The 21,779-nt window shown below is 42.4% G+C and overlaps 1 protein-coding gene across 1 annotated transcript; it reads left to right on the top strand.

The window, feature by feature from the left end:
• Positions 1 to 920: 920 nt before the first annotated feature.
• Positions 921 to 19,455, top strand: TEKT1 (tektin 1). Its single transcript, XM_083349631.1, has 8 exons — positions 921 to 1,009; positions 3,435 to 3,642; positions 8,064 to 8,229; positions 11,418 to 11,546; positions 12,667 to 12,810; positions 13,399 to 13,621; positions 13,831 to 14,027; positions 19,146 to 19,455. Exons 1-8 carry the CDS (start codon positions 1,004 to 1,006, stop codon positions 19,303 to 19,305), a joined length of 1,233 nt encoding a protein of 410 aa, XP_083205757.1. The 5' UTR covers positions 921 to 1,003; the 3' UTR covers positions 19,306 to 19,455.
• Positions 19,456 to 21,779: the final 2,324 nt, after the last annotated feature.

The following is a 21,779-nucleotide window of genomic DNA, read 5'->3' on the forward strand; positions in this document are numbered from 1 at the left end:
ACCGATGATTGTTAGCTTGATCTTCTTCAAACTAGTCACTTGTCTGTCTGTATGCAATTCATTTAAGTGTATAAATATAAAATACGGATTAACCTAGTAACCAAACGAAGCAAAGGTTGTTGAAGTAATTAAACATTTTTGGAAATAAAATCTCTGAAGAGAGGAGGCCCTAGTATTCCTGACAGAAGAACGAGGAGAGGTCAAGATAAAATCACACTTCAAAACTAAGGAAATTTCGAGACTCCTAGTCTCCGGAAGTCTCTCTTTTTCGGGCTGCTGCAAAGATCCGGAGTATGACAGCGACGAGTTTCTGGGTCTCTTCGCTGGAAATCTATTGGCCAAAAATCTATAGATTTTTGCAGCCAGACGTGTCAATGCTACTTGCAAATCTTTATCTTTATCTTTATTAGACTTATATACCGCCCTTCTCCCGTAGGACTCAGTGCGGTTCACAAGGTTTTTAAAATAACAATACAACAATTACAAAAATTAAGAACAGTTAAACTGCTTGTCCGTCGCATCAAAGGCGAGATCAGACAAAAGGATTCCTCAGCTTTCTGCGCTGCAGGGTTTGCGCCCTTCACCACTATCTGCATCTCTACAGCGAATCAACCCACCCAGGGCTAAATGTTCGATTCATTAGTGTTAAAATTGCTGCCGACAGGATCAGGTATTTACTATAAGGATTTGCGTATTCAAATACCTCGACCTCGCGCCGCTGTTGATTTATTCATTCATTCATTTTTTTCCTACGGGTCGATAGAGAACAGCAGCCAATCACGGCTCCGTTCTACAGCGCCTGCCACGTTGCTATAGGAGGCGTCGCCCTATTTCCATGGAAACAGGTTTGTTGTGCCTGCTTTTCCGCTTTCCTACGCCCCAATTCGAACTCGCGAACGGAGGAGCTGCTGTGGAGAGCACCGCCAAAGAGTGGGTAGCCAGGCTTGCATGGGACGGCCAGCTCTGTAAATCATAGGGATAATGAATATATAACAAGATCCTCATGCACGTAAGATTCGGAGCAGTTCCCTTCCTTTCTGGGGATTTTGCAAGAAGCTGCTACCGTACTGAACTTGGGAAAAATTGCATTGGAAGTCTATCAGTTCTTGTATTTCTGGCTTAAGGCAGTGGTGTTCTGCCCTTACTAGCTTATTTCCAGGGGATAGTTTCTTCCTCTTCAATCTGATGCGAGGCTTTTATGTCTCTGACTGAATACATTTTTAAAAATAACTCAAGGTTGCAAACATACCTAATATTCCTTCTTCCTCCTGTTTTCCTCACAACAACAACCCTGTGAGGTGGATTGGGCTGAGAAAGTGATTGGCCCAAAGTAGCCAGCCAGCCTTCATGCCTTAAGGTAGGACTAGAACTCATGGTCTCCCAGTTTCTACCCTGGTACCTTAACTGCTAGACCAAATGGTGTTTTTTTTAACAGTATTTTAAATATTTTTTAAAATATTCATTTTCTTTTCATGCATTTCTGTCTTCTTAATGTTTCCTATAACTTAAGAAACTGAGCAAAACAATTTGTTTTAGCATTCAAGGACTTTTGGATCTGGGTAGCCATCTTTTCTGGATGAATCCACGGAGCTAGTTGTTTATGTAAAACTATATGATCTTTCTCAGTGCTGATCCTTGGAGGATGTCCTTCTGAGCAGAAAGCAGCATGAATGGAATACATGAAATGTTCAGAGGGTGGCCTAGTTCAGCATTTTAAATATACTGCTCAAAAAAATAAAGGAAATACTTAAACAACACAATGTACTGTATTTAACAGCAGTATGTCTTATTTTCTGTTCCCTTTATTTTTTTTTTGAGCAGTATAAATCAAGAAGCAGTAAATGTGCTCAGGGCTGGGACCCTGTCTGTGTGAAGAATCCTATCTTCTGGCTGTGCTAATGATTGTAGGTTGTGGTATTTTCCTCAGCTACTGTGTATTTTAAATTTGTGATTGGAATTGTTTTAATGTAAAGTAGATCACAACCTACTACTTGATAAGATAGAAAAATGTGGGTTAGGCAGCATTACCACCAGATGGATTCGTAGCTGGCTGACAGGCTGTACTCAGCGTGTGGTCCTCAATGGAACCGCATCTACATGGAAGGAAGTGTGTAGTGGGGTGCCCCAGGGCTCTGTTCTGGGCCCAGTGCTCTTCAATATCTTCATTAATGATTTGGATGAGGGGATAGATGGGGAACTCATCAAATTTGCAGGCGACACCAAGCTGGCAGGAATAGCCAAGACTCCAGAAGACAGGCTTAAGATACAGGAGGATCTGGACAGACTCGAACAGTGGGCACTATCTAACAAAATGAAATTCAGTGGTGAAAAAAGTAAGGTTCTACATTTAGGCAGCAAAAATCAAATGCATAGGTATAGTATAGGTGGTACCCTGCTCAATAGTAGTAACTGTGAGAGGGATCTCGGAGTCCTAGTAGACAATCACTTCAATATGAGCCAGCAGTGTGCTGCAGCTGCCAAAAAAGCCAACACAGTGCTAGGCTGCATTAACAGAGGGATAGAATCAAGATCACGTGAAGTACTAATACCACTTTACAATGCTTTGGTAAGGCCATATCTGGAATACTGCGTTCAGTTTTGGTCACCACGATGTAAAAAAGATGTCGAGACTCTAGAAAGCGTACAGAGAAGAGCAACAAAGATGATTGGGGGACTGGAGGCTAAAACATATAGGGAACGGTTGCTGGAATTGGGTATGTGTAGTTTAACGAAGAGAAGAGTGAGGGGTGACATGATAGCAGTGTTCCAATATCTCAGGGGCTGCCACAAAGAAGAGGGAGTCAAGCTATTCTCCAAAGCGCCTGAAGGCAGGACAAGAAGCAACGGATGGAAACTAGTCAAGGAGAGAAGCAACCTGGAACTAAGGAGAAACTTCCTGACAGTTAGAACAATTAACCAGTGGAACAACCTGCCTCCAGAGGTGGTGAATGCTCCAACACTGGAGGTTTTTAAGAAGAGACTGGACAGCCATTTGCCTGAAATGGTATAGGGTTTACTGCCTGAGCAGGGGGTTGGACTAGATGACCTCCAAGGTCCCTTCCAACTTTATATTATTATTATTATTATTATTATTATTATTATTATTATTATTATTATTATTATTATTATTATTATTATTGTATTTTAAGACTGTTCACCACTCAGAGTCACTTGTTGAGATGGACAGCTATTGAAATGAAATAAATACCCAGATATGGAGAATTGTGAAGATATACATTCCATTGTAATAATTTTGAAATAAAACTATAGCCTTACTGCTTCTTGCTGAAGGGGAAGGAGACCCTTTAGTGTTTTTTTTAGGGAACACACCTTTTAAAAAATCAACTTCTGTTTATTCTCCCTGCTATTAAACTTTTGTTGTTGTTTTCCAGTTTTATTTCCAAGTGTTCACTTAACTTCTGTTCCCTTCCCAGGGTCTTCTGGATGCCATAATGGCCAAGTTGATACAAGCACCCCCTAGGTTTCTGCCCCCCGAATGGCACATTGCTAACAAGGTCCAATACAGTAGTGCCGAGGCCCAGCGGTCTCGTTCGGAACGCTTGGTAGATGAGAGCCAGCGGTTGCTAGATGAAATTGAGAGAACCACTCAGAAGACTCAGAGTGATGTCAACAAGAGAATAGGTGATGGATGCTTTTAATGCATTTATATGGACGCATGTGTACATGAGTTTGAAAGCGGGTGGCTGGGTTTGCATAAGATCCTTGAACCAAGTCAGTTAAAGATCTGTATTTGTACAACATGCAAAGGTTTGTTTTAAATTTCATTATTGCCGGTGTGTGTGTGTGTGTGTGGGGGGGGTGTTAGTATCTTGTGGGTAATTTGTTTGTTTGTGATTGTAGTATACACAACCAGAAAATACAGGTAGTCTTCAACCTACCACCATATTTGGAACCAGAATTTCCAATTTGGTAAGGCAATTGTTAAATGAATTGTGCCTGATTTTATGATTCTTTTTTTTTATTAAAGAGTTTTACAATACATTTTATTTTTAACAAACCCCACCCCACCCCCTTCCCACTCCCCAACCCTCCCCAACCCCTCCCCCCTCCTCCCTCCCCAACTTCCCAGAGCTAAGTACAGGGTATAAGAATACAAACAATCATAAACTATTAAAACTATCGCACTTTAACTCTTATAAGTTAACTCCAAACAGTATAAATATCACATCAATAATTATTCAAATGCTGGATAACACTCTTTAGTCCCATATTTACTCCACAGTATTTCTCTGTTGCAAATAGTCTTTCAAATACACTAAAATCTTTGCCATATCCTCCAAGTTGAGAACTCTTACAATCCATTCTTGTATAATCGGCAGTTCTGCCTTCTTCCAATATTGCCCTACTAAAAATTTTACTGCCGTAATCAAATTCAACATCCGGATATCCATGACAGTAATATCAATAAAAATACCCAATAAGAACAATTACAGACAAAACAAATTTACATCAATCATTAAAAATCAATTTTCTAATCTATCCACCTGGTCTGTAATTTTTCATACTAAAACCCCTTAAAATATTATGCAGCTTCAAATACCATACATTCCTTTCCAAACTTAAAATTTTCTTATATGTAATCACATCATTTTTGTATTTTCTATTACGTATTTCATTATTGCCCTTGAAAGTAACTTACCAATTAGCTTGCATCTATACTTTTTCCCAAATTCGCAACAGAGCGTGTTTTAAAATATATACCTTAAACACATTATCCACCTTCTTATCACACAATAGATATACATACCAACCAAATAACAAATCATGACCTTCAAAATTTCAATAAGCATTACTACAATTCTTCCCAATTAAGTTTTCATAATTATTTTAAAATTAAAACAACATAAAATATTACAAAACATAATTATTTTATATAACTCTACATTTGAGGGTGAAAAATATATCCCCAAATATTTAACCCTTTTAACAATTTCAATTCCCGTTTACTCTTCTAAAACCACCTTTTATGATCCTTATTACATTATTATTTCCTTCAGTTCTACAACTAAATCTTCAAGCTCGTCTCATCCATCTAGAAGCAGCACGCCTCCTCCAATTTCTGGCCTCCTCCAATGATACTGAAACTTGATCCACTCCTGTAACTTTCTCATTTGTCTGCATTGTTCCTTCAGCACCTTGTAAATTCTCTCTGTATCATTGATACTCTCCCTCACCTTTCTTCTTTGTAGATTCCAAAAGTGGTAGGGGGGCTGCTTTTAAAACATTACTGTAAAAATCACATGCCTGAATCACCATAGTAAGACGATGTCTCATACCTTCATAGGTCACCACCATACCCACTGGTATCTCCCATCTATACTTGATATCATGTCGTCTTAATTCTTGTGCCAAAAAAGCAAATTTCTTCCTTCTACTTAAGATTCTTGGAGGGATCTCTTTTAAAATCAAGACTTCTTGCTCAGCAATTGCAAATTCAGTATTGTAGGAGGCTTGAATAACCTCATTTCTAATCGCTCTCTTTGTAAAATAAACCACCACATCTCTGGGTAATTTCCTTTGTCTTGCAATCCACGAATTAACACGGAAAAGTTTATCTATATCTTCCATTATTTCATCTGCTGATCGCCCCAGCACCCCTTCTAAAGCCTCAGAAACTATTTTCTTCAGGTTTTCTTTAGGATCTTCTTTTAAGCCTCTGATTCTCACGGCAAACTCCATCTGATGATACTGTACCAAGGTCAAATCACAATCAATTTTTTCCACCACATTTTCAGTTTCTGTCATTTTTACTTCTAATCTAGTATTATTTTGACTGAGATCCTCCACTCTTTCGTCCAAACGCTCAATACATATTGCCATGCCTTGAAATGCAGATAAGATGTTTGCCCTTAGTTCTGTGAATTTCTCTATGATCTTTTCATCCATTATCTCAACTAATTGTTGCAATTGCTTTTCCATAATCTCTTGCATCACATTCTGCAAATCTTTAACTGTGAGGGCTGATGCAGGTATGGGTGCAGGGGGCAACAAACCTCGCAACGAAGACTGCTGCACCGGAGAAACCCCGGCACTTCTAAAAACTTTCAAAGATGTAGCCGCCATTTTCACCCACTATTGTCTGCTACGCACTTTCACTTTAGCTCAGCAAAATCCATTGAGTTAAAGATCAAAAGTCCACTTTCACCTGAATCTCCTGCATCGCTCTGCCTGCGTCCAAGTTCTCCAAAATTCTTTCTTGCTAGCAGGGATGGTTGCGGACGCCTTGTTCTGCTCCAAAAAACCCGGAGCAGAAGCGCCTCGCAGTCCGGAGCATACCCAGGCTTCGGGGGGGCTCAATCCTTCAGCCGCCAAAACTTTAAGTTCTGGCGGCCCCGGAGAGCTCTACCCCTACCTGGGCGCTCACCCCCTCCTCTTCTTCCGAGGAGGGGGCTTCCGAACCGCCAAAACAGCTGATCGGCACCGCAGGGCTGACAGCCTAAGAATGGCTGCCTCCGGCGACGCCTTGCCATCCGGAAGCCTGATTTTATGATTCTTTTGTGCCATATTGAATCACTGCAATTGTTAAGCGAATCATGCGGTCATTAAGTGACTATGATGGCCCCATTGACTTTGCTTGTTGGAAGCCAGGGAGGAAGGTTGCAGATGGCAATCACATGACCTTGGGTTGCTGCAACCGTTGTAAATACATATCAGTTGCCAAGTGCCCACTTTTTGATTGCTTGTATGGGGATGCTGCTATAGCTGTAAGTGTGTGGACTGTTCATAAGTTCAATTCAAAGGGTAAGGAATTGCTGGGTAAGGAGTGCAGGAGATGGGGCAATGATATCTTCATGTACAGGAGTGGATGGACCAAAAAAGAACCCTGTTTCAGAGGGGTTGAGGGGCAAAACAGATATCTTAAGCATTAAAAAACAAGATGGGGAAATTGGCTTGATACTGGAAGCTTTCAAAGGGGATGGTAAATTTCTGTAACACAAGGTATCAGTTTTGCCTGTGAACCATACAACCTCTCCCCAAAATAGAAAGTCTGGAAGGAGAGTAATTGGAGCTTGCTATGCGACATCCTCAGGGGATGATTAAGCTGCAAAGTTCTTGTTGTAGTTTGATTGTTTTATGTTTCAGTTTTAATTTTTACTGGTTTTACTGTTGTGGGCTACCCAGAATTGTTTCAGATGGGTGGCCATAGAAATCTTTTAAACAAATCATTAAAAAGATCTGGCCTTGTCCACACTAGAATGGCTGTGGGATCCAGGGACCCTCAAAGGGAGTCTCGGAGGCTGCATGCCAGCTGAGGTTGTCCACGCCTGCTGAAGGGACCTGATCTGTGGGGTGTGTCTGTCACATTAACGTGTGTTTGTTTCTTCATCCTGTTTCCAACATTTAAGAGCCGCAGAAGGCATGTGTAGTTGTCCCAATGACAATGATGCAAGGATGAATTTTTTGTCCCTGGAAAGGAAGGGGTTGGAGGTTGTTTAAACTGGAAAAACGTATGTTAACATGCCCATTTGACAGTGTCCATTTTTTAAAAGACAACTATATTATTCTGCTGGAGGGTACCATTTAGTCAACACATTTTAGCAATACACTGTTGGGCTGCAAAAATGGGTTTGGGGAAGTGCATGCAGGATTCTGGTTGTCCATCACTCTTCTAAACCAACTTAAATATTGCGCTGTGAGATAAATGTGCAGATATAGCAATTACCCCTTGCAATGTATGGAGATTAACATGTCCACCCAAGATGCCTAAGCAGGTAAGGTAAAGATGTAACAACTACATTCGTAAAATATACAGTTTATAGTTTTAGAATTTTGTGTCTCATCATGCAATGCAAACCCAGACTTTTGGACTACGGTAGGTTATGGTTCAATATATTGCGCAACCCCAGAAAATGGCTTAATTCAATACTGTGTGAACTCAGCCCTTGAATTGATGGCATCATTCACTTGAGCTTCATCCACATTGTCTGTTATGGGTGGTCATCAGATTCTCCTTTTGGATGAAGCCCTGAGATCTAGCTGCTGTTGGACCTGGATGCTGCTTTCCTCTACCTTGGGGTGATTGAGTATTCTCACTTCTGCAGAACAGAGACTTGAGGAGATAAAATTCTGGAAGCAGCAGTTGGATGACAAACTTGACCAGATTGTGAAGGAGACTGAAGTGCTTTTGTCATTCAAAACAAGGCTGGAAAAAGCTCTGGAGGGCTGCAAAGAACCACTTTTCACTGCTCAGGAGTGTCTCTTAAATCGGTGAGAGGATTATTTATTTTTGGACTTGAGAGGCTACTTCAGTTTCTACTTGCTGGAGGCAGGTGGGATAAACTTGTCTGGATTAAGAAAAACACTGTAATGTCATCATGACTGGTTAGCTGGGAGAAAAGGTCTTGAGTCACTCATAGTAGCTGGCAGGAAAAAATGTTATGAGAAATAACTGGAGACGTGCAAATATTTAGTCTAGAAAAGAGAGTGGTGATCTTCAAGTTTCTGAAGGGCTGTCACGCACAATAGCAATAGCACGTAGACTTCTATACCACTTCACAGTGCTTTACAGCCCTCTCTAAGGAAGGAGAAGGAGAAGACCTGTTGGAGTTATTCCTTGTTACAGGACAAACAGTAGGTTTAAATTAACTTCCTGAACTCTAAATTATTAACCAGTGGACCTGGCTGCCATATGAAGTGGAGAGTTCTCCTCTACATCAGAGACTGCATGGTCATGTCAGAGATGCTCTAGTAGATCCTGCAGTAGGGCTTAAATACGGTGACCCCTAAATACACTTCTAACTCTTCCTATTGATAAATGACACAGGTAGTCCTTGACTTTCAATAATTCATTTAGCGACCATTCAAAGTTAGAATGGCACTGGAAAAAAGTGACTTATGACTGTTTTTCAAACTTACAACCATTGCAGCATCCCCATGATCATAGGATCAAAATTTGGCCACTTGACAACCAGCAAGTATTTATGACCATTGCAGTGTCCTGGGGTCATGTGATCAAATTTTGGGACCTTCTGACAAGCAAAGTCAACGGGGAAGCCAGATTCACTTACGGTAATAACCATATTACTAAATTAACAACTGCAGTGATTCACTTAGCAAGTGTGGCAAGAAAGGTCGTAAAATGGGGCAAAATTCACTTAAAAACTGTCTTGCTTAGTTCATAGAAATTTGGAGCTCAACTGCGGTTATAAGTCAAAGACTGCCTGTAGTATATTTCAATTGGACATCAAATAAAATTTCCTAATGACAAGAATTAGCAATGGAACAGACTGCCTTAGGAAATTTTGGACTTCTACACTGGACATGTTTAAACAAAGCTTAGCTCGCCATCTATGGGGAACCTGAAGTAGTGGATTTCTGCACCGAGTAGAGAATTGGAGGAAATGATCTCTCTAATGTACCTTCCTACTGTTATGTCTCCTATGTAGTGGTGGGATTCAAATATGTGAACAACTGGTTCTCTGTGTGGATGCTGCTTCCGAAAGTCCGTTCTGGACCTGGGCAACAAAAAATTAGCTACTGGTTCTTCCAAAGTGGTGCGAATCGGCTGAATCCCACCACTGCTCCTATGGTGTGTTTGTTCTACAGCTAAGCAGTGGGACATTTGCTTTGTATGTAGAAGATCTTGGCCTAACCTCTGGTCTAGCTAGGTAGAGCTGGCAAAGCCCTTTCTAAGTATTAAAGAACGGTTGTAACCAATACATAAGTATTAAGGCAGATGTTGGACTTCAATTAAGGTATATGCCTTAATATATGAATCCATATATTATGTTTGCACAACATACTAGGTTTGCACCATATATATGAAATCCGAAGCTGGTCTGATAAGTTGGGTTCATATGACAGGCAGTCCTTGACTTATGCCCAACATTTGTTTTACTAAGCAAGACAGATGTTAAATGAGTTGTGCCCCATTATAGGGCCTTTATTGGCGCAGTTGTTAAGTGAATCACTGCAGTTATTCAGTGTGCTCTACTTTATGAGTCCATACTAATGAAAAAGTAAGCCTAAAGAAGGCTTGGGTGACATTTTGTGTGGAATTATGGATGCTGCAAATGAAAAGGCGTAGGAGCTTGCAAGATAGTTTAATTTTGCAGAAAGAGTAGCTGACTCTTATTTTAGGGATTCTGGGGCTGAAGATCATTCTCAAGAGTCCCAGTCTCTACCTTGAAAAGAAACGGGTGAAGAACTGACTGCCTGTAATTATACTGATATTTATTAATTAAGATTTAGTTATTTATTATATTTTATTATCCTATCCTCTTCAGGTTTCTTCTCTGCTTCTTAGAGGATGCACCTACATTAGGCCTTTTCTCTAAAATGGACATCTTTTGTCTATATATGCATTTTTAACTAGAAATACTCTCCATCTGGTACCAATTTTACTATTTCATGTTTGTCACACTTGAGGAATTACTTCTGAATTGTCTCTTGATCAACTTCTTCATGGGGCTGGGATAAAAAGCTAATTAAGAGTACCTCTGTGACAGAAAAGTATAGAAGTTTTATCTGAGTAACAATCTACCTTGAAGGGAACAGAATCACGTCAATCTGTGAGATGGGTGGCAAATAAATTTAACAACAACAATAATAATAATAGTTACAAAGGACATTGTAACATTTTACATTTTGGGAGGGTTTTGACATTGGAAAATCTTGCAGAACAATATAGGATTGGTTTTTTCCATCTAAGTACCCTCCAGATATATGAACTCCTAGATATTTCCCAGCCTTCTTAGCTACTACTGAGAATTCTCCAGATTAAAATCCACATATTGAAGGAACATCAAATTTGAGAACCACCTGTATAAGTTTTCCTCCAATTGTGTTCAGCTTCTAATAGCAAGATGAACACAATTGTGTTATTTTCCATGTCTGCCATTGTTTCCCTCCGGGATTTTTAAAACTTTACAGTTTAACCTATTGTTTTAAGATTTTTTGCTAGTCTCCATTGTACGTACTAACCAGATCCGACCTACAGTATTTAGGGTAAAATTAAGTATGGGTTTTTTTCAAGATCAGCTAGAATGGCCTCTGAAGACTATTCAATAAACACAATTGGGGCAAAGAACCAGTTTAGTATAATGGTGAAGGTGCTGAAGTAGAAACTAAGAGAGTGTAAGTTCTAGTTGTGCACAGCTGTGAATCCTTGGGAAGTATAGTGATATAAAAATATAATAAATTCACAAATGGTGAGAGGTAAGCTCTAGTGGTTGAGATTTTTAAAATTATTTTTCTGTGTATGGACCTTTATTTATTGTTATATTATTTATTTGTGAAATTTATTTGCCACCCATTTCACCATGGCAGCTGACAACAATAAAATGGAGGGGGAAAAATCAGACATGCTTGATTATTGGGCAAACATTAATATACCCACAGAGTTAGGATTTCCTGTTGTGTCAAAACCCTGAAAAGAATTTTTGTTTTTGTTTCAGGGAAAGGCGGGTTGGTATTGACTTGGTCCATGATGAAGTGGAACGGGAGCTGATCAAGGAAGTTGAGGTCTTCCAGGGAGTTGTTGCTTTGCTTGAACGTACTCTGGAGCAAACGGATGAGCAACTCAGGTATAGGAAAAGGAAAAGGCTGAAAAGAAAAGAAAAACAGAAAGCTGTGGAAATTCTGGAGATGATATGGGCAACAGGGAAGAACCTAAAGTGTGATGCAGTATGAACTAAAGCTGTTAATCCCACAGAGTATAGTGGGATAGGTATGTAGTCTTGGGTGTTAAGACTATAACTCAATGGAACAGCAACTATTCTGCATGTAAAACTTCTCAGGTACAATTGAACAAAGTCTTCACTAATTTCCAGACAATGACATTGGGTGGATTGTGCATTTGACAATGTCAGACGCAAAGAAACAGCACGATTTATAACCTTGCAGCATAAATAATTTATTGAAGCCTATACACAAGAAGAAGGGATGCGGTGGCTCAGTGGGTTAGGACATTGAGCTTGTCGATCAGAAGGTCGGCAGTTTGGCGGGTCGAATCCCGAGTGCCGCGTAACAGAGTGAGCGCCTGTTACTCGTCCCAGCTTCTGCCAACCTAGCAGTTCGAAAGCACATAAAAATTCAAGTAGAAAAATAGGGACCACTACGGTGGGAAGGTAACAGCGCTCCGTGCGCCTTTGGCGTCTAGTCATGCCGGCCACATGACCACGGAGATGTCCTCGGACAAGTGCTGGCTCTTCGGCTTTGAAACGGAGATGAGCACCGGCCTCTAGAGTCGGAAACGACTAGCACGCATGTGCAGGGGAACCTTTACATTTACCTTTATACACAAGAATCTGGTCAACTAACTGCCAGCATTAAATTGGTGCTAGATAAGGTCCAATGGAATTCAAGGGAGGACTGGACTTGGGTGTCTTGTGGCAATGCAAGGACTCTAAACTGATGATGCATTTAACTCTGCCCTCCAACTCTGCCTGCCCTTCTCTTACAGACACATACAGGAGGACTATGAGCTGGTTTCTTCATTCTACAGCAAAAATCATGAAGGAATAAGAAGGCTTCTTTGTAAATCTGATGTTCTGTTCCATAGAGTTTGTAGCATGCATAATACTGCTCTAATATATCAACTGTGTTATACCGAGTCCTTTGATACATGTGTAATCTGCATTTTAGAACTGTATGGCTGGACAGCTTTTTATTTATTCTCTTCCCAAAGGCTTTTTCCTCTTTCAGGCTTAATCGCACGGCCAAATACAACCTTGAACAGGATCTGAAGGATAAATTCACAGCCTTGACAATTGACAACTATTGCTCCAATCTGACCAACAACTCCACTGATATTGGATATGCCCAAAATGTTGTGAAGGTTGAGGAGAAGTAAGTGTCATATGGGGAACTGTGTGGGAGAACCAGGAAAACCTGTCATTGGGACACAGGGGCTCTTTTGTAACCATGGTTCATTTCAACAAAGGCCAAACTTGGGAAGGACCTGGGCAGTTGATGGTGCCACAGATGAGAATAGCATGAGGGAAGCTCATTTGGGTTCATGCTCCACCAATGTCAATGTGTATGGATATTCTCAGTCATCCAAATCATGATTGTCCCAAAGATGCTTTTTCAAAAGGCAACTGGACTTTCTTTGTTTTTCCTTAAAGATGTTTCGCTTTTCATCCAAGAAGTTTCTTCAGAAATATTCCACCAATCTATCTTTTTTCCCTTATTGCCTCATAGAGCCATAACTAACGCCCAGAATACTTGGTATTGTATTATTTGATGACAGGACTTTGATTGCATGGTCGTGACCACCATCTTGTGATTGTAATACACCCACCCTATGGACATTCTTGATTGTGATTCTTCCCTCAAAGATTTGAACATTTCACAATGATTCCCATCCTTTCTCTGGACACTGAATACATAGGGTTGCATGTGGGAGTCCATTTTTTTCTCTTGTTTTTTGGACAGCTCAGTGAGCCCTGAACAATGGATGGATTTCTCCAACACAAATGTTGAAAAAGCCGACAAACAGCGAAACAATTCCCTGGCCCTCAGAGCCTTGATTGACAGCATTTTGTCCCAGACTGCAAGTGACATGCGCAAGCAAAACAGGACAGTAAACATTGCATTCCAGAATAGGGTGAAGGAAACCAAGGATGCCAAGAACAAATTAGAAATTCACTTGGCAAAGGTAAATATTGGAGGGGTACCGAACTTTGGGATGGGGAATAAAGAGAGGGAAGAACTAACTAAACAGTTTAAAAAGAATAAAGCCAAGACTTAAAATGAACCAGGCTTCTTATTCTTATAAAGACAGCCATTAGACCTTCAAGGGATCTAATTGTGTGCTATGAACACAGCCGAAATGTGTTCCTCTCTTTGTTCTGTCTGTATTTGAAGGTGATGGAGGAGATCAACTCTCAGACAAAAAATATTGATGCTCTGAAGAAGGCTATCCTGGATAAGGAGGGGCCAGCCAAGGTGGCCCAAACTCGCTTGGATACCCGGACTCACCGTCCAAATGTAGAGCTTTGCCGAGACATAGTGCAGTATCGACTCATGAGTGAAGTGCAGGAAATCTGCCATAATATCCAGAGGCAAGTACAACCGAGAAGCCACAGAGCCTTCGTCAAATCTGGGGTTGTCCCAGGAAGTTAGTAACTTTCTGGGGTGAGGGAGGAGCAGGAAACAGTGTGAGATCCCTGTTCTGCAAAACCTGTATGTGCAATGGATTGTTTCATTTCATTTTGTGATCGATCCTTTGATTGGTCCATCATTTGTCTTAATTTTAGACCTAATTCTCCCCCTTTTGGTCAAAGATTTCAATGGATTTGTGGGCTAACTTCTCTCTAGTAGAAGTGAAGGTGGGGCTGCTTCATGGGGGAGATCAGAGCAGTTGGTGGCTCTTCTATGGACAAAGAATTTAAATGGAGGGAGTTTTGATTTCCCAGAATTAAACTCTGGGAAAGTGCATAGCATTCTAAGTCCTAGGGAATGATTTTTCTCCCTAGGCTTCTAGTTCTCAGTGGCGTAGCGTGGGTTGTCAGCACCCGGGGCAAGGCAACCGGAAGCAGAAATAGAGGGGCGGGCGGGCAGTGACGTCACGGCACCGCCGAAAAGACGCACCCCGCAGCGGTGTAGACTTTCCAAGAAGAGTCGCGCGCAATGCGGGATGCTTCCGGGTCCCTCTCGAGGGCGGCTGGGTGAGGCTCCGACCTGCAAGAGCCGCTGCATTCAAGCTCGCACGTGAGCCCCGCTAAATAAAGCCACGCATGCGCACAAAGCTAGGCCGGCCGGCCGGCAGGTCCGTCTTCGCTCGGCCAAGCCTGCCGGGGCACCTGCGGGACGCTTGCGGTTGGCCTGAGCCTGGGCGGAGAGTTGGGCGCTTCTATTTATTTTATTCAGTTTATGTGGCCGCCCATCTCACCTGCCGGACTCATTTCGCTTTGCAAGAAAGAGCAGCTCGAGAGCGGAGCCAAGCCAACTCTGTGCAGCCCTTGGGGCTCCCTGAGCAGCTCAGTGCGAGCGCCCCCCCCAGATGTTGCGCCCGGTGCGGCCGGCCCCCCCTGCACCCCCCACGCTACGCCACTGCTAGTTCTGGCTCTAAATGGAAACTTATGATACACAAGCAATGCTAATAGGAATCTCAGCAATCCAAATGAGACGAATTGAGACTGAGCAGGTGCTTCTAGCAGCTGAGTTGGGAGGCATTTGCCTGCCATTCTGGCAAGCAGGAATACAATGATATACACGAGCAGACTGATTACCCTAAAGCTGTGTTCATGTTAGAAGCTTAGCGATGTTGGGTAAAGATTTTGCAAGTGCATTTGTACAATAGGCCAAGCTTGGGTAAAGTTAAAGTAGATATTTGTGGCTTAGCCTATTGCGCAAACCTAGCCTATGGATTGGTTTATCATTCAGTGTATTGATGGGATCCATTTGGTAGCCAGATTAAGCTGTGTAAATACAACCATTTCTTGGTTTCACAGTGCTAGATTAAAATGTGGTTGGCTAGTTTGTAGCTTGTGACTACATTCATGGAATATGCTTAATTTGGTTATTTAATTAACCATTTTCTGGGCTTGCACATATTTCGAACATTAAGTAAGATGGATATGCAAACCCATTAAATAACAAATTAACCAGTGTTTGTACATACATTTGCAACTGCTAGGTATCTAACCTCACTAAAGAGCAACCAAGACACTTGGTTTAGTTCTGTAAATAGTGTTCAAGTAAACCATACATTAATGTATTAATAGTGTTTGCAGTAAAAAAAACAGTGCCACCATGCCTGCAAACCTCTCAAAAGTGAGGGATTTGCAATAGTTTCTTCCTGTTAGAGTTAACGATAATGGGAATAGCTGGTCCTAAAGGTGCCTGGGCATCAAGACATAAAAGATGCAGGCTGATACATTTTGGACCAAATGTAGTATCTCAATATTCTCTAAGGGCAGAACTCAGTAGAGTGCATTACAGTAATCCAAATGGGTGGTGATAAGGTTATGATTTATTGCTGCCATGTTTCCCTGTCCATGATTTCTAGTTACGGAGTAGAAAGCCAAGTCTAGAAACACCCCTAAATTGTGAACTTGACTATCACAGGAATTTGATGACAACAGGGCACCTCATGTATTGACAACAAATTGCCAGGATTCAACTTCAGGCTGTTCTTTCCCATTCAGATCTAGGTAGCTTCTGGACAGCAGGAAAAAGTATTTCTCTCCCTCCACTCCCCAGCTCAGAGTGGCAATGTACAACTGAGTACATCAAACCTTTGGGTGACCTGTCCCGGTAGCTTCATAAAGTTGTTAAAAAGCAGGGCCGATAGGACCAACTCCAGCATCCCATAAACCATAGGCTACTAGGCCAACCTGTCTTCCTTCTCAACACAGAGACTACCCACTAAGGAAGGAGTGAAACCATTATGAAATAACAGTTCCTACTCTCGCAGATGGTCCAAAAAAGCGTACCATGGCTGATAGTATCAAAAGCCATCACAAAGTCTATTAAGACCAGGAGGGGTACATTTATCCAAGTTACAACACAGATCATTTAAGAGTGTGACCAGTGTCATCTCTTGGCCTGAATCCTGATAATCTGATTTCTCTAGGTGCTGTGAAGTTGGTCCATCACCAGTTCTTTTTTTAGGGAAGGTCGTTGACTGGTTGGTTGTCCTCTAATACTAATGGTTCCACAAATTCCCTCTTCAGGGGGCATACTACAACTTCTTTTTTAAAGAAAATTGTATTGGTTTTCTAGTTTTACATTTAAATATTTGAAAAGCAACGTGGCGGCTGAGTTGGTCAATAGTTCAATAACATACAAATATCTTTAGTACAGATCTCAAACTTTTACATTAAATATTTCCTCTCTTTTCCCCTTAGTATTTATTGTCTGATATTTAAATTAATACAATTCTTATTATATTGATTAAATAAAAATATCTTTCTTACATTTATCAATATTTTTTAGTTTAGTCATATCTTAGTTGTTTTAACATTCAATCTTTTTAGACAATCAATGTTGTGGTTGATTTTTCCCAATTTTTAGTTTCCCATTAATATTTATATTTAGTGTTTGATATTTATAATTTCTGAGGTTTAAATAATCCCAATTCCCTTTATCACAATTCATCACAATCTAAGGTTCAAAATACACATCTTATCTATTTGGGTTCTCACCATCTTACATCAATTAATTATTTATACAATATAATACTCTTATTTTCTGGTAATTTACAGATATCTTAAATTTAGTAACCAAAATTCCTCCTATTTCAACCTTTAATACTTCCTGTCTTTTTTCTCTTAATATCTACTATCTCTCGTGCTTAAGCTAATAATTCTTATTATTACCATTAAATAAAAAAATATTACATTCATCGATTAATTTTAGCTTATATATATCTTAATTACCTTTACATTTAATCTTTATAAGCAAATCAATGTTCAAATTTAACTATTAATATTTATACTTCTAAGTTATAAATGACCAAAGTTTTCTTTATCTCATCTCATAAAAGTATCTAGTGTTCAAAATACAAGTTTTATCCATTTGAGTATATTCTATTTAAATTCTAACGAGTAAGTCAAAACCCCAATTTTGTTCTGGCTTTCTTTCTTTGCCAAATCGTCTTCCATGTCTGTGCTTTTGAGTTTGTGTTGTTATGTAGATTGTTTGACGTAGAAAAAACCATCCGGTTGCCATTTTTGTGAGAGAACAAATCATCCCTGTTTTTCCATCTCGACGTACCGTATTTTCCGGCGTATAAGACGACTGGGCGTATAAGACGACCCCCTACATTTCCTGTTAAATTATAGGGTTTGGGCTATACTCGCCGTATAAGACTACCCCTCTTCCAACGCACACCAAATAAAAATTAAAAAACATCAGATTTGATTTTAATATGGTAATTTTAATTCAAATGCTTATGACATGCAGGTGCTTAGTAGGAAAACTGTCACTTATAAACATAAGGCTGTTTGTCATCAAACAGCTGCTCTTCAACTTTAGAAAGACAGACGCCCAGACCATAAAAAATCACAGACTGCAGCTTCTTCTCCAATTGGTCCCGCTTTCCCTGCGCAGACTAAATGGGAGATCCGCTGCAGGTTTTCCAGCCAGCCCTGTCCCTAAATTTTCAGCACCCGGCGTATAAGACGACCCCTGACTTTTGAGAAGATTTTCATGGGTTAAAAAGTAGTCTTATTCGCCGGAAACTACGGTAGTTGTCCCGAACTGTTTATCTTTAACTTTAAAAAATAGATTTCCAATTAGGATCAAGTTATTCTTTCAATGTTTTAAGCTCCCTGGATAGTCAGTTGCCGCTGTTTCTAGAGGGAGGGATAAAATCTCCCTTCCCTCTCCACAGGGCGGAAAGTAGGTTTTGCAGGTAAAAAAAATAGTTAGGATTTAAGATAGATAGATCTCACCCAGTCTCATCCGTGCTGCTTTAAAATTGCCTGGTGGTTAAGTGTGACTTCAGCTGTCTGCAGCCTAGTGACGAGCCATATTGCTGTGGCCAGTTTTTCGTCTGCTAGTTTGGAAGGCTGCCCTGCCCTCCTGCTATCCAACGGGGATCCCCTCCTTGCTGGTTGCCCCTACAGGGCGACTTTCAACCCTTTCCAAGGTCCCCCAGCAAAGCGAAACTGGGCACGGAAGACGGAGCTCGCCTTCCAGACATTCATGGCGGCTGTGTCGGCAAACCAGAAGTTCGGGCATACTACAATTTCTTTCAAGGTTGCTAAAAGCAAACTCTTCTCCAATAAGGCATTAACAATTGTTCATATCCACATGGTCACCTCCTGCCTGCTTTCCCTACAAGCTGGGAGGGCAGGGATCCAACCAACAGGTAGCAAAAGGCAACTGAGACAGAAGCTATCTACTTCCTTGGAGGCCGTAGATCAAAAGAATCCCAGATAACAGAGCAAGGCAAATAGTAAAGACTCTGTGCCTGCAGAGTCAAGGTTACAGGAAATCCAAGGAGCTACTTCCCTGCAGGAGATGATTTAGTGCCAACCAGAATCTCTTTGGAACTAAACCTACTTTCTTTGGACACCCACCTTTTATGACATACTAACATGGAAGCAGGGCCAGACCAGAGCATACAATCAGAAGATTGTTGTGATTTGTTTGACTTAAAGCCATGGAGAGGCTTGCCAAATTCTTGAAAGTAGTAGCCTTCACCTTTTTTTCTTCTGTTTCTCCCGTAGGCTGAAGGACACATTGGCTCAGGCTGAAATAGAACTGAAAGGCCTACACCGCCGGCAGCTCTCTCTGGAGGAAGAGATTGAAGTCAAAGCAAATACACTTTACATTGATGAAGTGCTCTGCATGCAGATGAGAGAGTCCATTTCCATCAATAACTTCTGATCCACGACGCTGGCAGAATCTCTGCTTGCTGGACCCTACGAATAGATCTTGAAATGTTGGCTTAAACTTTCAAAAATCTTTTATAGAAGCCAAACATCTGCCCTGAACTTTCTACCAGATAATAAATTAGTGAAACCTCAGAGCCCAACTTCATCATAAGCTCCTGTGGGGGAGGGGGAAATCCCTGTGACAGAGGATGGCTGGAAAGAAAACAAGTAGGATTTGAACTGGTATCTTTAGTGCAGAAATAGTTTAAAAACTTAAGGCGAGTGCTGATTCTACACATTGCTTTCATAGGATTTGTAAATGTTCTGTCCTCTTCAGGGAGAAAACAGATTTTAAAAAATTAACCTTAGGAATAGGCTAAAATGGGGATAATGTGGAGGCTACCCACCCTAAGATTCTGACCCTGATTACTAATTGACAGCCCCATCTAGGTCACATGGTCATTCATCCAATGAGACACAAGATCAAAAAGGACACCAGGGATATTCACAGGAGAGTGATGGCTTCAACCCAATGATCATAGCTGCCATCTTGACTTTTTTTCTCCCTCCTTTCCCTCAAAGACACCTGCATAATTCTGTGCAATGTTAAGCGACTCCTACCGGTAACACTTGGGCTAATTTTTAGAATGTGGATATTCTTTAGGCCAAGGGCCGGCAACCCGAAACAGTGAAAGAGCCACTCGGAACCGGTTCCCTCAGAAAAGAAAAAACTGGGAGCCGCAAAGAAGAGTGTGCATGTGCGCGCATGCGCATGCATGCACAAAACAACAGGCTCCAACTCTTCCCCCCAGGAAACAGGTTCGCGGACCGGTTTTCACGCCGCCTTCCAGCTGCTGCCACTACTGCTGCAAACTGGAAAGGGCGATTCGTAGCTTCGGAAGCCGCCTAAGCAGGAAAGTGTGTCCCGATGAAGCCTTTTCCTACCAGGCTTTGCTGCAAAACTCCACATCGTCCAGGGCCCCCGTGATCGCCCAGAAGTGACCCAACAAACAGTTAGCAAACCTTTCTCGGCCTGCAAAACGCCACAAGCGCAGCAAACGCCCTCTCTGAAGGGAACCGGGAACCCTTACACTCCGCTCCCTAAACCCAAAGATTGGCGAATGGCGTCGGCTGGTGTTCTCGCTCCTTTCCCTCCCTCCCTCTGCCGCCTGCCATTCCCACGTCACCTTTACTCCTCGCCTTTACCTTTGCTAAGCCTGCCCGTGATGAGTTTGAAGAGGGTGCGGGCAAATTTCACGAAGCCGTGCTTGCACCACTTCCCACACCTGCTCATGGCTCCCGAGGAGGAAGGGCCCGGCTTCTCTTCTGCTAGCTAGCCCGAAAAGTCCTCGCCACCTTCGAGAGCACAAAACTCCCAACTGAAGCCGGGTGGGGGGGAAAGGGAGGCGGCCCTTTCGCTGCCGCTTCCCCAGACGCTGGGCTTCCCGTGCGAAGCTTGCAGCCTTGGGAGGCGGCAGCGGCGGCGAGTCTGCCTGGTGACGGGCGCTGGGTTGCGGCGCTGTTTTCAGCCCGGGTGCAGCCAGAGCTGCCAGAGCGCCCTGCCCCTCCCCCCAGGGCCTCCAAACCACTGCTGCCAGTTTGGAGATCATGTTTGACGAAGGCAGAAACTCTGCAAACAGGATGGTTGAGGTTTGGAGAGCTGCACATGCAGCTCTCCAAACCGCCGCCACTCGTTTGGAGATCTGCTGCCACCCTCAAACATGGATGAAGGCGGAAGCTCTGCAAACGGGACGGTAGCGGTTTGGAGAGCTGCGCAGGTCTCCAAACCTCCGGCGCCCCATTTGGAGAGCTGCTGCCTTCTTCTGCGTTTCTTTCAAATGTGGACAAAGGCAGCAGCTCTCCAAACGGGGCACCGGAAATTTGGAGACCTGCACAGCTCCAAACCTCCGGTGCCCCATTTGGAGAGTTGCTGCCTTTGTCCGCATGTGAAAGAAACACGGAAGAAGGCAGCAGCTCTCCAAACAGGGCGCCGGAGGTTTGGAGACCTACGCAGGTCTCCAAACCTCCGGCACCCCATTTGGAGAGTTGCTGCCTTCGGCGCCCCGTTTGGAGAGGTACTTCCTTCGTCCGCATTTAAAAGAAACACGGAAGGGAGCAGCTCTCCAAACGGGGCGCTGGAGGTTTGGAGCTGCTCTGCCCATTTAGAGATCTGCCGGCTTCGTCCATATTTGAGGAAGCCAGCAGCCCTGCAAACAGGGAGGAGGTTTGGAGAGCTGTGCGCGCAACTCTCCAAACCGCCACCGGCTGTTTGGAGATCTGCTGGCTTCCTCAAACATGGACGAAGCTGGCAGCCTTGGAAACGGGGTGGAGGAGGTTTGGAGAGCCCGAAAGGCATCAGCTCTCCAAACCTCTGCCGCCCCATTCTCTCAATGGGACTTTTCTGCAGAATGGCAGAGGAGGCCTGGGAGCCGCATGAGACAGCTTAAAGAGCTGCATGCGGCTCCGGAGCCGCGGGTTGCCGACCCG

The sequence above is a fragment of the Vipera ursinii genome (assembly GCF_947247035.1).
Source record: "Vipera ursinii genome assembly, chromosome: 1".
NCBI lineage: Eukaryota > Metazoa > Chordata > Lepidosauria > Squamata > Viperidae > Vipera > Vipera ursinii.